This window comes from Perognathus longimembris, chromosome 7, assembly GCF_023159225.1.
Source record: "Perognathus longimembris pacificus isolate PPM17 chromosome 7, ASM2315922v1, whole genome shotgun sequence".
NCBI lineage: Eukaryota > Metazoa > Chordata > Mammalia > Rodentia > Heteromyidae > Perognathus > Perognathus longimembris.
The window spans coordinates 46,519,672-46,535,395 of NC_063167.1; the positions used below are offsets into that span (position 1 = coordinate 46,519,672).

Genomic DNA, 15,724 nt, shown 5'->3' on the forward strand with positions numbered 1-15,724 from the left:
CAGTATGAAAAGATTACATAATTTTAAGAAAAGTTAAAATCAGAATACTTATATTTGGCAGAAAAATTGTGATAACTTTTTAATTTTTCTCTGTAAACTCCTTAAGATAGTACCTACCTTTATTCTACTACTCTACATTGTAGATTTCTATAAAATGATTATCTTCTCTTATAAAATGGAAATGTTTCCAAAGAAAATATTTTAACAATATTTTTATTTTCTAAGCTAGACAAGAATATTTTAGGATGACAATAATGAACCCAGTTTTTACATTTTGTTTTTCTTCGTAGCACATATCATTACTTGACAGCTACTTATTTGTTACTCAGGGCCTGGCACTTGCTACACAACCACTCTTACCACTGAGCCATGCCTCTACCTTTACTACTTGACAACTCAGCTTGTTGTTTGTCTCATCCATTGCTGTGTTCCTTGTACCCAGAACAGTGACTAATCTACCACCCTAAAAAGAATTTGTTAAAATAAATGAGCAAATGAATTCCATTTGAACACAGGGTATCCTACTCTGTCTGCGCCTCTTTAGTCTCTAAAGGACTTTATCTCTACAATCACTAATGAAACAATATCATGGAAAAAAATCCTGCACATTTTCTCTACTATCCTTAAATTCTTCTTATGCCTCCTATGAAGTCATTTCATTCTTTACCTTTTTTCTTCTTTAACAGTCAAGGTTCTTAAATGAGATTAGTTTTGGTGATGGAGGATGGGCTATGTAGGAGGAGATCTAAGGCAAGGTCTTGATACAAATTCTAGGTTGGCCTTGTAGTAAAGATCCTCCTGCCTCAGACTCTGGAGTACTTTGGATTGCAGGCATCGTGATTAGCAAGACTTTTTTTTTTTTTAAATCTATACTCTGATTTTCTGAACTCTCTCCATCAATAATTCCAGGTCTCCTATCTCTTATTTCAAAGTGAGTATATAATTATGTTCTGATTATCTTCTCAACTTAAAAAATCTTCCCTTTGTCATCTGCCTATTCCCCCTCTTCTTTCACTTATAGTAAAATTCCCTAAAATATTAGCCAATAATATTTTTTTTGTGGTGCTGGGTATTGACAGGGACTTACATTTTATCCAAGCATTCTTACACTGAATTACCTTCATAGGTAAGTGTGCTAATCATGTGCTAAATACTTGCATAGGTAATTCCATAGTACTGTCTACTTTCATTTGTTCCATAATTCATTACAATTTAGATTCACCTTTCCTACTGCAGACAACTCTCATTAAAATCAATTCAAACTGTTGAATCCAAGGAACTTCTTAGTATTTATCTTTGTGACATCTAACAACCATTTCCTTTTCTTAAAATTGACTTAAATTTTCTATGACATCACAATTTCATATTCAACCTTGTTGAGATTTTAACCCAATTCTTCCATGTTTTGTATCTCTCCTTTTAGATCTTTCTTCTTTGCTAGTTTAAGAATCCACAATCCATCAGTTGAACCACATATACTATTCTCTTCAATTCTTTTTTGTTTTTCTTGTCCTTTTGCTCTATCTTCACAAAATCTAATTTTTTTCATTCTGTATTTCCTATATACTAGAGTCCCCTTTTGTAGGTTATACTTAGGCTCATATCTATTATCAGTTCTTTCACCACAGACATTATTCCTGAGCAAATTTAGTAAATTTTATTATTCAATGATCACATACATCCCACTGCCTAATAGTTTATCCTCATTATGACCGCTCACCCTTCTCGCATCTTCTGAAGATTTACATTCAAATTACTACTTCTGGAACTACTACTTAAACATCCATGAAAGCAATTCTCCTACTATCCTAGTCTTTCAATTCTTTAAAATCTTCTCATATAAATGATCTTACCTGATTTGCTATTTTAGCCACTTAGACCAAGTCATATACCTGAACTTGTCTTTGGAAAGGTAAAGGGTCACTTCCTATATTTTGAGATTATAGACAGTCTTAAACCCCAACATCAATTCAACTCTATTATGACCTTCAAGCCCTAATTCTTTTACCCCTGCTGACCTCTTTTATGCCATTTCTCTCTGTTTGATCTAAAGACTCAGAAGACTTAAGGTTATAATTGATAGTTAATTATTATAGTTATTACTTTTTTCCAATTTCATCCTCTTTTTGCATCTTTTGTTTCACTATACTTGCTGACAAAAAGTTAATCCCAATTAACTGACTTTGAGCCTGTACCTATGTATTACATGTTTCTAGATTCTATATTCTTGGTTCTTTAACATCTGTCCTATATGCACAGGTCAGACATACTTTGTCCTGGACCACCTAATAACATGCTTGTTACTTTGCCTTGACTTTCTGCCTCTTTCTTTACTTTTCAAATACAAACTGCAATCAGAGTTCCCAATCTCAACTGCCTCCTTTATGGAGCTCTCATGTTTTGGGACACAGCACATGGCTTATTATTCCATGGCCAAGTGTCAGACCCACAAAGATAACCTCTAAGACCAAGAACCAGTTGAAATAATTTAAAGTAAATTCTAAGCGTGTTGATCCCTGTCTTACCCATTACATCTGGCAGGAATCATAATAAAAGCTCTCTTCCACAATGCATCTCCCCAATTCCTTCAACCTCTTAAAGTCTTCAGTGCCTCTTCCCATGTATTACCACAAATTCCTTTTCTGTCAACTCAAATTAACTATTCTTTTAAAATGGCAAACATTTAATGCTCTGGCCGCATCATGCCTCCAGTTTCCTATTAATTCTACCTATGTATCCATACATTTGCTTTTTGAGACAGGATCTTGCTATGTAGCCCAAGCTGGCCTTGAACTCTGATCCTTTTGCATCCATTTCCTGGGAGCTGGGAATACAGGCATGTCACATCATGACTGGCCCTAACATTATATTTTAAGTAGGGTCCTATCCCCAGCAGTGTCCCCCAAAAGTAAAAACTGGAAATCTAAAAACCTAATCATGATGAGAAGTCTTAAACTATGGATTATGCACTTAATCTGAGTGCTTAATGTGTCAGCAATCTATTAGGCTTTTTTGCTGTTGTTTTTTACTATATGCTTCAAAGTTACTATTTTTACACTTTTCTCAAATTACAACACCCATTGTGAAAGTAATTTTTACTTTCATCTGATTAAATGAGAACTCAACCAATTAAGTAACTTCCACATACTACTATTGTCACAACTATGAATCTGAATGTGACTACCTATTTCTTCCCTGTTACTCTGTATGAATTATTACTCTAGTTAAGGTTAATTTTTCTACATATAATACATTCTATTCTTCTTTTGCTCATTCAGGATATTGCTCCATTGATTATCTTTCTTTTGCATAAAAAATTTACCAATTATTCTCAGCAGTTTGTAAATGAGTTATGTTTCCCACCTTAAAGAAACATAAGAAATCTGTCTTGCTTTAACCAGTTCCACCGTCATTCATGTTTAATTATAGCAATTCTTCGGAAAATTATTCTTACAATCTTTTTATACATTCTCTTGAATCTACTTTGATAAGGTTTTGCACTTATATTCCATCAAAAGGATTATCAAGGTCTGATCACTGAGTACTAAATCTAATGGTCACTTCTATGTTTTCATTACACTAAACAGCATTTGAAACTGTTACTCTTTCTTTACAATTTTGTTAAACTTTGATTGCAGAACATTCTCTTATGTGGCTTTCCTCTTAAATATTCTGTAGCACTCATCCTTAGCCTTCTCCTTTTTTTTTTTTTTTTTGCCAGTTCTGGGCCTTGGACTCAGGGCCTGAGCACTGTCCCTGGCTTCTTTTTGCTCAAGGCCACTTGAGCCACAGCGCCCCTTCTGGCCGTTTTCTATATATGTGGTGCTGGGGAATTGAACCCAGGGCTTCATGTATACAAGGCAAGCACTCTTGCCACTAGGCCATATCCTCAGCCCCTAGCCTTCTCCTTTTTATCTGTATTGATATAAAAATTATTATCATGTGTCTATAACTCAATCTTTCCTTGAACCTAAAACTCATATACACCTGCCTACTGGACATGTTTGAAACTTCCACGTCCAAGAGTAAGCTCCTGATATTAATCTTCACCATCACCTATGTTTGTGCATAAATCTACTTCTCCTGTAGTTCTTCTAATTTCATTAAAGGGAACTATCCTTCAGTTGCTTAGGTAAACTTTTATTTTTGAGCTAGTCCTGGGGCTGAAACTCAGGGCCCTGTACCATCTCCAAGCTTTTATGCTCAAGGATAGCACTCTACACTTGAGCCACAGCTCCAATTCTGACTTTGGTGCTAACAGATAAGTCTCACTGACATTCCTGCCTGGGCTGGCTTTGAATTGTGCTCAGATCTGTCTAAGAAGCTTGGGTGAACATTCAAAAAGAAATGTACTCATTACCTGACTTATGTAGCTATAACCCTCTGTACATTACCTTTACAATAAAATTTAAATAAACAAGTATATATATCCACAATCTATCACTGTACTGGTATTTTTGCTGGTATTATGGTTTGAATATATACTTTGCCAGCTTGCTTGGCTGGCTCTACCACTTGAGCTATGTCTTCAGTCTAATTCTTATTGTAGCATGTGAGAAATATAATAACCATGTTTAAGTGGCTCATTAAACATGAGAGTAAGGAAAGTTAAACATGGCCAACTGAAATGACCCAGTTTATCCAAAAACTCATAGGCTATGCATCCTGGCAACTTTCTAAATTTCTTTAACTAGAAATTGAAGTAATTATACTACCTTTCCCCTCACAGCATTAGAATGATAATTATGTTTTCCTTATAAAGGAAAAAAATTCTAGACACATTCCATTTTACACATCAGCATGATATCCTTCCTGGTGGAGCTACCTGGTTAGGAACTGAAAAAAGGAAGAATAAAATTCAGCTTTTGAAATTTTTCCATAGAGATAAAGAACTCAGTCCCACAATAAAAAAAAAAAACTAAAGAAATAAAAAGAAAGTAATAGGACCAAGGAGAGAAGTTGGAGGCAGAAAGGAGGAGGAAACAGACAAGAGGCATTTCATAAAATTCAAACATAAAAAAATAAAAAAGCACACAATATGGTGATTTTTGAAACCTTTATTACAATTACACATCCATGAGTGGTTTCTACATTAGGTAAGGAAGCAATGGAGACAAGAGATGGTAAAAGTTAAGAATGAACAGACTTCTTTCTAGTGTCCACTCATTATATAAAGACCTTAAAAGTCATTATTCTTGTCCTCACAAAAGGCTGAATAAAAAGGAAATCATCACTTCTTAGATCCATAGGGAATTAAAATCCCCAAATAAACAACTACTGACATTAGATAGATTCAAGAAAAACAGAAAACCACAGCTGACTGGGAGCAGAACTAAGCGGGGGGGGGGGGGGGGGGGGGGGGGGCACCAAGGGATCAGAAACTTAAAAAAGAATAAATGGCTAGTTGCAGAGGATGGGCTAGCTTGAGAAACAAAAGATTCTAGACTCTCAGCCTTAGGGTACACCCACATTTTCAATTTTATCTCTAGGAGCCTATCAGGTCTTCAGATGAAAATCAAAGAAAAATTGCTCAGAAGTCTAGCAGGTAGATAGAAAATAACCATTCTCAAATATACCCAGAACATTGTTTTCCTTACTAAATAAGTACAGTCAAGGAATATTGTTTTATTGTGCCTAACCAACTTTTGCCAAGGCCTGACATGGTGAAATAACTAACCCAATTAGATATCCCTTCCTACTTAAAAAAAATAAAAATGCTAAGAATACCTGTAAAAGTCACACCTCAGGGATAAGGATAAGGTCCACTAAAAAGAGACCTAGTTATTTTATAGAATGAATTCCTTCTCCCAACACTTTACTACCATATCTGCAAAGCTCCTGCATAATAAGACGTTTCAACTTAAATAACTGCAAGGTCAGACTCTTATTTAAAAAGGAGTCTCCAAGAGAAACTGAAAAGGAAGCAAAAGAAAAAAAAAGACACTAGAAGAAACTGAAACCTTAGACACACCTACAAGCAAAAAGTAAATATAGGGCTGGGGATATGGCCTAGTGGCAAGAGTGCCTGCCTCGGATACACGAGGCCCTAGGTTCGATTCCCCAGCACCACATATACAGAAAAACGGCCAGAAGCGGCGCTGTGGCTCAAGTGGCAGAGTGCTAGCCTTGAGCCGGGAAGAAGCCAGGGACAGTGCTCAGGCCCTGAGTCCAAGGCCCAGAACTGGCCAAAAAAAAAAAACAAAAAAGGAAATATAGCCTAATTCCTAACCACACAAACACAAAAACCCACTAAAAGACTCATGCAATATGTTCTACTTTCAACAAAAAATTAAAAGGCAACAAAGCAGTATGAAGAGAGAAAACAAGCAATAGAACCAGACTCAGATGAGGCACAAAGTTTGCAATTTTCAGACCAAGAGTATGCAATAGGTTTAATTAATATGCTAGAAATTCTAGTGGAGCACGTGGATAATATGCAAGGATAGGTAAACAGATGAAAAAGAAAAAGTAAGCACGTATGGAATTAAAGAACTTGGGAAGAGAAAGTGGTGACAAAAGGAATTGGTGATTTTCACTATAATAATGGGAGATTTGTCTTATAATGTGAAGCCAATCTAAATAATCTAATAGGAAGAATTGAAATAAAAACATATAAGTTGATAAATGTTCAAGATCTTTTACAAGATGAGGAATCAAGTGTAAGAGAAAGATGATGGGAAGATCCTTAAGTCAATTCAATTTGTTGTAAAATTTAGTATTTGAACTTTAATTAGATAGCATGACTACTTCAAAAAGTAAAGAATATACTACTTCTCATTTCTCACTCTCTTTTCCTTAAAAGTAAATCTATGTGAATGTCATTATCTAAGAAATTCCCAAAGGAACTTTAATAGCACACAAATACTGAGTTGTCTAGTTCAATTTACATGAATTAAATTGTTTCACCTTGAGATTTCTATTTAAAAGTAAAACCCAAGACCAAAATAAAGTGTCTGAGATACATCCTCTTCATTCTTTTTTTCAGCCAACAAATATTAAGCATACTCTTTATTCTAGGCAGTAGACACAGAAGTGAATAAAACAAAAATCTCTGTCCCATTATAAACAGGTACATAATACACCTGTTGAGATATATCCTACAGAAAAAAAAGAGATTGGAAAGCTATGAGGAAGTATTGTTCTATATACAGTGACATTAGGAAAGGAGCAGATCATAAGACTACCTGAGGTAGTCAGAGCCAGAAATAGGGACCCCACAACTGTTTTGGAATAACCCTTACAGAGTGTAATTACCTCAGGTCAAAGTCCAAATCCCAGAACCTGCTGGAGCCTGTAAGAATGTGAGCATTTATGCCAAGAGAAATGGGACAAACTTCAAAGTTTGGAGCAGAAAAAGCTACACAAATTACTATATTGAAGGTGTTGACCAGGAAAGCAGGCAGCTACCACAATATGACAATGACTTACATAATTTCTACTTGTAACATCTGCATTGGGGTAGGAGGAGCCAAGGTAACTTCAATGTGTTTCACCTGGGTAAGAGTGGAATCTGCCATTTACAGAAATGCAAGACTGTAAACAGGGAATTGAATTCCACTTTAGATGAAATTTTGAAATGCTTAATACATTTTAATGTAGATGTCTCAAATTTTTAAGTGTTTTCTTGGACGACGTATTTATTGTAGCTAAAAACTTATGAATCATAAGTATGCAAGCATACAGATGATAATGAAGCTAACAGGGTTACAGAATGACCACATAACCCTTGATATGCATGGGAGAGATGAATAGGTACCCATAAAATATTATGAAAAGAGGGAAGTTCTAGAAAAAAGTGGTGTCCCACACCCAGATGAAGTATTTGATAGGTCAAGAAGTGATCACTTAGATCAAAACTGCTTGTGGGGTCAGTTAAGAATAAAAGCTCTATTGTATTTGGTGGTTTGCTCCTACTTTCACAAATCCTTTTTATTTGGTGCTAGTATTAGGTTCGAACTCAAAGCCTTGCCTTTTTTGCTCAAGGCTCTATCACTGGAGCCAGAGCTGTTCTTCTGGCTTTTGGGTGGTTAATTAGAGATCAGAGTCTTAAGATCTGACTTTGAACCTCAGATCTCAGGCTGCTGAGTAGCTAGGATTATAGGTGTGAGCACGGGGAAAGGTTTCTCCATCTAAAAAGGTTTAGTGGAGAAATAGGTTAGGCAACTTTGAGTGTGCTGTATTTGACTGTGAATGTGAGGTTTTCTTCACATCTTTGAGAAGAAACTGGAGAAAAGATGTTGAAGGTCTGAAGAGAACAAAAGCGACTTGGAAGTGTGGGAAACTTTAGTGAGCAGCTCCAAAGAAAAGCCAAGTCCGTACAGCTGTGTGCTTTTCCCTGGGCTCGTCCAACTGGCTCCAGCACATTGGATGTTTAAAGGAAGAAAGCGTTTTTACGGTAGAATGGTATCGCGGAGAGGTCAGAAAAACCCTCTGCTGCCCAAACGTTCGGTCTGCGGTCTGGGGCACCTGAGAATCCGGCACAGACAGAATGGAAGCCTCAGGCAGAAGACTACAGACCAGGAAAAGAAAAATAAGTGTTCAGAGGCGGGTTAGCCCTAAACGAACCAGGTTTTGCTAGGGCAAAGGCAGCAGGGCTTTAAAAAATTAATAAAAGAGACTGGACTGCTCCCAGGAAGGAGCCACGGGCGCCTGGAAACTTTCGAAGGCTGCCGACTGAACCCAGATGATGTTGTAGGCAATCCCTTTTCCAATCCAAGGGAATGACCTAGAAGGCTCCCTCCGGGTCCCACGCGAGCTGACTACGGTTTCAGCGCCGGAACTTACAACGCGGCGGGGTTTGGCTGCTTGCGGCTGTCGGTCGGAGAGCTGTGCATGGTGGCGACGGGCTGGGGAGCGGCCGGACGCCCCCTTTCCTAGCTGCTCCCGGAGTCCCAGCACTGCCACCGGCGAGGCGAGCGGCTCAAGCGGAGGCCCGGGAATGTTTGCCGGGCGCCATGGAGACCGGGGAGGCCCGGTTCAACAAGCGGCCGCGCGGTTGGCTGGCAGCTCGAGGCCGGGGAGGAGGGCGGAGGCGGAGGGGAGGGCAGAGGGTTGGTGGAGCCGGAGGACGCTCCGGACGACGACAAGAAGGCGGAGGCGGGCGGCCCGGGCCCCAGGCCCCTCCTAGGCTCTGAGTCTCCCGGCTGCAGGCGGATGGATGGGGCTTCCTCAGGCGGTGGCGGCAGTAGCGAAGGAGGCGGCGGAGGCGGTAGCTGTAAGTGCAGCCTCTTCAACCCATCTCCCCGGTCCTATTCGCGTTTGGGGTGAGGGGCGCCGGAGGTGTCCTCAGCCCCCTTTCTCTCCTTCCCCTCCCCCCACCGCAGAGCGCCGCCCGGAAGACCCTGTACTTCCGGGGCGGGGCTTCCGGGGAACGCGCTTGCCAGGCCGGCCGCGCGGAGGGGCCTGCTGTTGAGGGGCGCATGCGCAGCTTCGCCGTCGCCTCGGGGCTGCAGCCGGATCTTTCTGCCTTTGCGGTGACGGCGGCGACGGTGGCGGCGGTAGCGGCGGCGGCTGCAGCAGCAGCAGCAGCGCAGGTCTCCCTGGAGTCCGCTGCGGGCTGGGAATCCGCTGCGGAGTGAGTTCGCCTCGCCCCGTTCGCTTCCGCCCCTCCTCCGGACCTTGGACCCTGGCCTGGGGTGTGTCTAAGTGACAACTGCCCTGTGACTCCACCTCTTTTCCCCTGAATTTCCTCTAATTGTGGTCCAGGCTCGCGGGGAGGTTCCCGTTTGCCCCGTGGGAACCCGGGCCAGTCTGCCCTCTGAACGGGAGGGAAGGAAGCGAGAGGATCCAACAGGGCTTTGCTTTGAGGGATCGAGGTCCTCCCAACGTGTCCCTCCCGCCTTTGAGTAGCCTTGTTCTTTTAGCTTGTCATGGGAGACAGCCTGGCCTGGCGCCCATCTGCGGTCCTTGCCAAGCTGCGTGACCTTGGGCGAGTCACCCTCCTCTCCTTGGGCTCCAGTTTTCCCTACTTAAAACTTTCTCCAATGCTAAAAATCGGGTAACTTTGTAGAAGGATTATACGACCGGCCTAGCTACTGAGGCCACTTGAGCTAAGATAACCTGAAGTTGACTGAGCCCTCTTCCTTCACTCGTGGTTGAAATAAAGCAACATGTGGATCGTGTTGCTTATATTCCTTTACCATTGGTGACAAATTGCATGACTCAAGGTTCATTAGTATTTTTCTAAAATTGTCTTGGGGTCCTTGACCTAGTTCCAAGCCTTTTAAAAAAATGTTCCTAATAAGAGTACAAGCCATCTTTTAAAGAATATGAGACAGGGTGAGTGTGAATTTGCCATTCGATGGTTTGTCTCGTTGCTACTGAGGCTTTCTCTCCTTTAATCCAGATGGTGTGGTGGCTCGATTCTCCCAGTGCCTGGCTGAGTTTCGGACGTGGTTAAGATCCAACTGGTTGAGATTCAATGCAGACAAGACGGATGTGATGCTGGTAGGCAGGGGCTCACTTGGAGATTAAGGGAGGGAAAATTCAAATTCCCTCAAATGATAAAAGAATCATGTTATTCTGTATGTTCCAATGTTGCAGAACAATTAATGGGTCAATAATTTCCAGAATGTGGTGATATAAAGATAACATTAGTAATGTGTGAACTATAAACATATCAGTTAGTAATATACTGATGAAATGGGGCCCTAAATATTATGAAGTGAAAACCCAGAACTTCTCTTTGAAGAACCAAAAAGCTATATAAGGCTATTTTAGGCTGACATTAATAAAAAAATTAATAGAAAGATGATGTGTATTATTGTAGATACAGGGTTCCCAAATGTAATACATTATTGTTTTGCAACCTGCATTCTGTCAACTAAATTAAAGGAAAACTCACCTTAGTTAAAATGGCATTAGAAATATGGTTTTTTAGTATATAAGCATTTCCAGAGGATTAATTTTTAGCTCTACATCATGAAGATACCATTTGGGGCTGTCACTTTTAGATAAAAATTTTAGGAATTTACAAAATAATTTCATCCTGAAAGTTATTAGATATAGGCCTCATTTTTAGTGCATTAGATATGTCTGTTTCAGCCAATCAACCCCACAGTCAAAATTGTTAAAAGTATTTTTATGATGTATTTTAAGAGTAACTTTCAGTTGCATAAGCAGATAAGTTTATATGGCACAAATACATACACACTCACACCAGTGTTTGTATTGTTAATACTGAATAAAATGTTACATTTGTTAGATATATATTAGCTGCCAAGTTCATTTACTGGCTAGTGTAAGGCACTGGCTAAAGGAAAATAGTGACATGAAAAGCATTTGTCAGCAGCAAAATAATATATAAGGGATGTATTTTTATGTGCTTTATAGCTGCTCTGAAAATAATTTAATCATTTTGAATAGAGGATTCAATAAATTGATAAAAAAATCTATAATAGCAGTTCTGAGTAGCTCAAGGTGACAAAAACTAGTTTGGTGTGCCTGAAAGCAAGAATGCCTATAGGTTTTTATTTTTGTGCATGTACTGGGTCTTGAACTCTGGGCCTCAGGCTCTTACTTGGCCTTTTTGCATAATTCTGGCCCTCTACCACTTGAGCCACACCTCCATTTCTGTATGGAAATATTTAGAAGTGGAGAAAAGAGCTGAGGCATTTATTCATGCTTTTTATAGTGCTTTTTTTGTATTGGGACATAAACCACAAACCTTACATAAAATTGGTATTAACCACACTTTTTAATTTTAACCTTAAACATTTTACTACATAATTCTAATAAAGCTACTATTTTGCATTAATAATGTAAAGAGTAATAGTATTGATCATAGTTAATGACCTGTTAAGTGCCTTTAGCTCTATCATCTCCTGTATTCTGTTCTTCCAGTATCAGTAGGTTTTAAAGATTTTTTTTTTGTAATGGAAGTATAACCCAGATTGACTGCATTTCAATACAAAGATTTCTATTCAATTAATACAGAGTGTGGAAGGAACCTCAGGGTAAAGGATGAAAGTAACAAGGAGGTCTGTTTTAACTTACTAAAAGAAACACTGTTCCAAACATTTGAACTTAGTTAAAAGATGACCTTCTCTAAGAGTTTTAGTGAGTCATTGGAGGTGTTTAAACACAGGGAGAAAAAGCTAATAGTTGAAGCATTCTGAGGAATTCCTAACTCATGAAACTGATTAAAGGTCCATCCAACAGTCGGATTCTATGACCAGTCATTGGTTTTTACACATTTGATACATAAGAGTTTTGAGAAAGACTTTGTTTTTCTTATGATGGCTCCTGAAAAATTTAAAGATAGTCCTATCATTAGAATAAGAGATGATGAAAGTGTAATGTGTTACCTGTGCCTTACTGTATGAGAGCTGCTGCTGCTTGCCTAAAAATCTCCAGAAGTCATGTTGTCTATTAAAAAAAGAAAAATATAAAGAGAATTTTTATCCCCAAAACAATATCATTTAAACTTAACAACATTGATCAATAATATTAAGAAATTTGAATGCTAATTATTAGTAAGATAATTACTCACTCAAAAATGTTTCTCACTTTCTGCTTTTCAAGATTCATAGAGTAGTTTAAGAGACCTGATTGATGATCTGCTCTTTATCACAGTAGGGATTTGTGCTGATTGTTTAACTGAAGAATCAGATTGAGTAGTCCTAAACAAGTTATTTTTCTTTCTTTTTTTTTTTTTTGGCCAGTCATGGAGCTTGAATTCTGGGCACTGTCCCTGGGCTCTTCAGCTCAAGGCTAGTGCTCTACCACTTGAGCCACAACGCCACTTCCACAAGTTATTCTTATACCTTATATTTCAACACCTCTTAGTTTTCCATTGGTAGCCGCTCAGTTCTATACTGACTTATTTTAGTGGGAGATCTTCCTTCAATCCCCTGCCATGAAGCTTTCCTTTCTACTTCTAAGCACTTAGGGATTTTGTCTGTATCCACATCAGGTCCAATCACATTCGTCTTTGGCTTCAGCTCTTAAATGTGTCAAGTGAGGACTAGTTGGATGATAAACTGATATATTTTTAAGTTACTTTATTTCAAGTCAGAAGTGCTAAGATAATTCACAGGGTAACTCTTAGAAATTATATATCTATGCTAAAATATTAATTCCCTCAAAGAATCCTGAAAAAAACTTAAAATAAAATGAAAATACTGTACAGTACGGTTGTGGTAAACATTGTTTGTAGACTTGGGAACCTTAAAGTTTTCCTTTCTCTTCTTTCCCTTGCTTTTCTTTCAGTAGAAAATGTGCATCAGATGTTTATGTTTAATTGGTTTACAGACTGTCTGTGGACTCTTTTCCTGTCAAATTACCAGGTAATGTCCTTTCACTTAGCAGCTACTTCATGTGCCTGTAAATGCAGTTTATTCATACACAAATTATTATTGGACATGAGTTTTAAGTTAATGTTGACTCTGGAAGTAGGAAAATGTTTGATGGAGGCTAGAGTTTTAAGGGAATACAAATTTGAGAAAATAGCATTCTACCATGTTGCACTATAATCATGAACTTTAAGAAAAACTGTATGTACACGTTTATGCAATGTATTTTAGCACTGATGTGTTATAAGACTTATAAACTTTTGGTTTAGTAAAGTACCTCCTTGCTGGTTTTAATATCACCTTTGTATTAACTTCTACCATAGTAAATGGAAATGAAGTATGCTTGTTACATTAGCTCTGGCATTCATCAGGCCGAGCCAACTGGCAACTCCAGGGTAATGCATTGAAACAGACTCCAGTTTTAGGCATTTTAAGGCATTCCAAAGAAGGAAGTTATTATTCCATGCAGTCAAGGTGGAGTTATTTATGCCCATTTACAGCAGGTTTTTAAAAATCGTTTTGTTGTGGTTGTGCAAAATTGAAGCCGCGCACAACTATGCTGCTAGTGGCTCACAAAGTGAGGAGACCAAGTGAGATCTGTAGATGGTAAATTAGAACAAGTGAGATCTGAGGATGGTAGACTCCCTAACAACCCCTTAATCTTTGCTGTGGCCAATATTTGGGAATACTGGATTTTTTAAATTTCCTGTGGAGAATTTCCCATGAAGGCAACCTGTCTAGGGATAACCGCTTTCCAAGCTTAGTTCGCGCTGCTGTTGAGGCAAGGCAACATCCGTTTCCAGCAAATGCACTTCAAAACGCCTGACTTGTAAAATCGACCGTGCTTTTCCCCATGCAGTTAAATACTGGACGTGCTCTCCCACCACCACCCCTTAACCTCTTTGCTCCCTAAAGACCTTGGGCTCGAACTCCCCCTCCCGGGGCTACTCGGGCCCGGGCACTAAGCAGGGAGCCCCCTTCCCCACACCCACCTTGGCTCCGCCTTTCTGCGGGCCCGCGCACGCGCGCGTCCGCTCCTGCTCGTCCTCGCCGGCCTTTTCCCTCCATTGCATCCTAGCCGGGGCTCCACGAGGGGGCGGAGTGGGGTGTGGCGGGCGCGCGCTCGGGCGGCTCCTGCGCGTTCCCGCCGTGGCGGCGGGAGCGGCAGAGACAGCGGTGGCTGGAGTCCCGCTGCCGACTCTCACATCCGGGTTCTGGCCGTGACCCAGCCGCGGCCGCCGCGGAGATGTGACCCGGCAGTACGGCAAACATGGCGGAGGTAAGGGAGAGAGCTCCCCCTCCCCGTCCCGGAGCCGGACGCCTCCGGGCCCCGGCCGGGGAGGAGTGGAGTGGGCCTGGCCAGGAGAGGCCCGGCCCTGCCGGCGCTGCTGCCCACCTGTTGTCCGCCCGGCTGTGTTCGGGCGGGAGCTTTGCTCGGAACTTAGTTGGGACGGGTCCAGGTCCGGAGGAAGCGGAGGCGTAGTTGGACTTGGGGGGCACTTTGAAGGGCTGGGTGCTGCGTAGTCGTGGGGTGCGGTGGGGTTGGGGGGGGCGCTCTTCGTGGCGCAACTTCGCGGGGCGGTGGTCGGGACCAAGGGAGGACCCAGCTCTCTGCGTGCGAAGTTTCTTCCTTCCCCTGCCGGCGGGATGCTATTGCGCCTTTCGGCGTCCCCCACCCGTGCGCCGCTGACACCGTGTCTGCTAGGCAGCACCTGGGGCTGCACGGCCCGAGACCCAGGTCGCCGCCGCTGCCCTCGAGCGGGGTGCTGGGGAACCTCCCCAGGCTTCCAGCGGTCCAGCTCTGCCTCCCAGACCCCCAGCCACCCTTACCTACCTCACCGACCTACCTTTTTATTTCTTCGAAATTAATTATTCCTATTTCACTATCATATTTTTCTTTTCTTGAGGAAATAATTTTGTGAGTTTTCTTAACTCCTTTGCTTTCCCTTTTTCTTTTTCTTTTGTATGATCTTGGTATGGAACCCAAGGGTCCTGCTCACATTAGGCAATCTCTCTGCACTGAGCCACAATCCCCAGCCCTCCCCGCTCATTTTCTCGTAAACAAGTTCCTAAAGCCCCTTTCTTCTACGGTAGATCTTTTATCTATTTGGCTCTCAAAATTTGGTGGGCAAACAACCACTGTTGGTTTATGATTAAGTGGAACTTAGTACATGTAATTGTAAATTTCGGTTTTGCTTCTGGTTTAAGCCATCGACCCTAAGTTTAGTGGAGTTTGTTTACCCATTTTTGTCTGTGAAAGAATTTCGTTATTCTTTATTCCTGAAGTTTGAAATGATATATTTGGAATTTTCTGTCTCCTTTGAGATAAGCCATTCTTAAATGTTTCGTTAATAAAACATTACTTTTGTAGAATCCATGACTTCATGATTTCATGGTTCCAAAAGAACCTAAAAGTCGATTCAGGAAGTATA

At 40.6% G+C, this 15,724-nt stretch overlaps 2 protein-coding genes across 19 annotated transcripts in view; one reads left to right on the plus strand and one right to left on the minus strand.

Moving 5' to 3' along the window:
* Window positions 1-9,112, minus strand: part of Dnai4 (dynein axonemal intermediate chain 4) — a 51,783-nt gene extending 42,671 nt beyond the window's left edge. For all 4 annotated transcript variants that reach the window (XR_007211634.1, XR_007211635.1, XM_048351526.1 and 1 more), the window contains exon 1: window positions 8,785-9,112. Coding sequence is in view for 2 of the 4 variants with exons in the window: in XM_048351526.1 (XP_048207483.1) it covers window positions 8,785-8,834 (50 nt within the window). In the remaining 2 variants the exon portion in view is untranslated. The remainder of the gene's footprint in view (window positions 1-8,784) is intronic.
* Window positions 9,113-9,118: 6 nt separating this feature from the next.
* Window positions 9,119-15,724, plus strand: part of Mier1 (MIER1 transcriptional regulator) — a 56,322-nt gene continuing 49,716 nt past the window's right edge. For 2 of the 15 annotated variants that reach the window (XM_048351532.1, XM_048351534.1), the window contains exons 1-3: window positions 9,447-9,574; window positions 10,346-10,446; window positions 13,210-13,286. In XM_048351532.1, the coding sequence (XP_048207489.1) occupies window positions 13,216-13,286 (71 nt within the window). In that variant the 5' untranslated portion in view covers window positions 9,447-9,574; window positions 10,346-10,446; window positions 13,210-13,215. Of the gene's footprint in view, window positions 9,215-9,446; window positions 9,575-9,670; window positions 10,447-13,209; window positions 13,287-13,540; window positions 14,572-15,724 lie in introns of those variants that run through there. The other 13 variants (XM_048351530.1, XM_048351537.1, XM_048351542.1 and 10 more) reach the window with 11 other exon arrangements.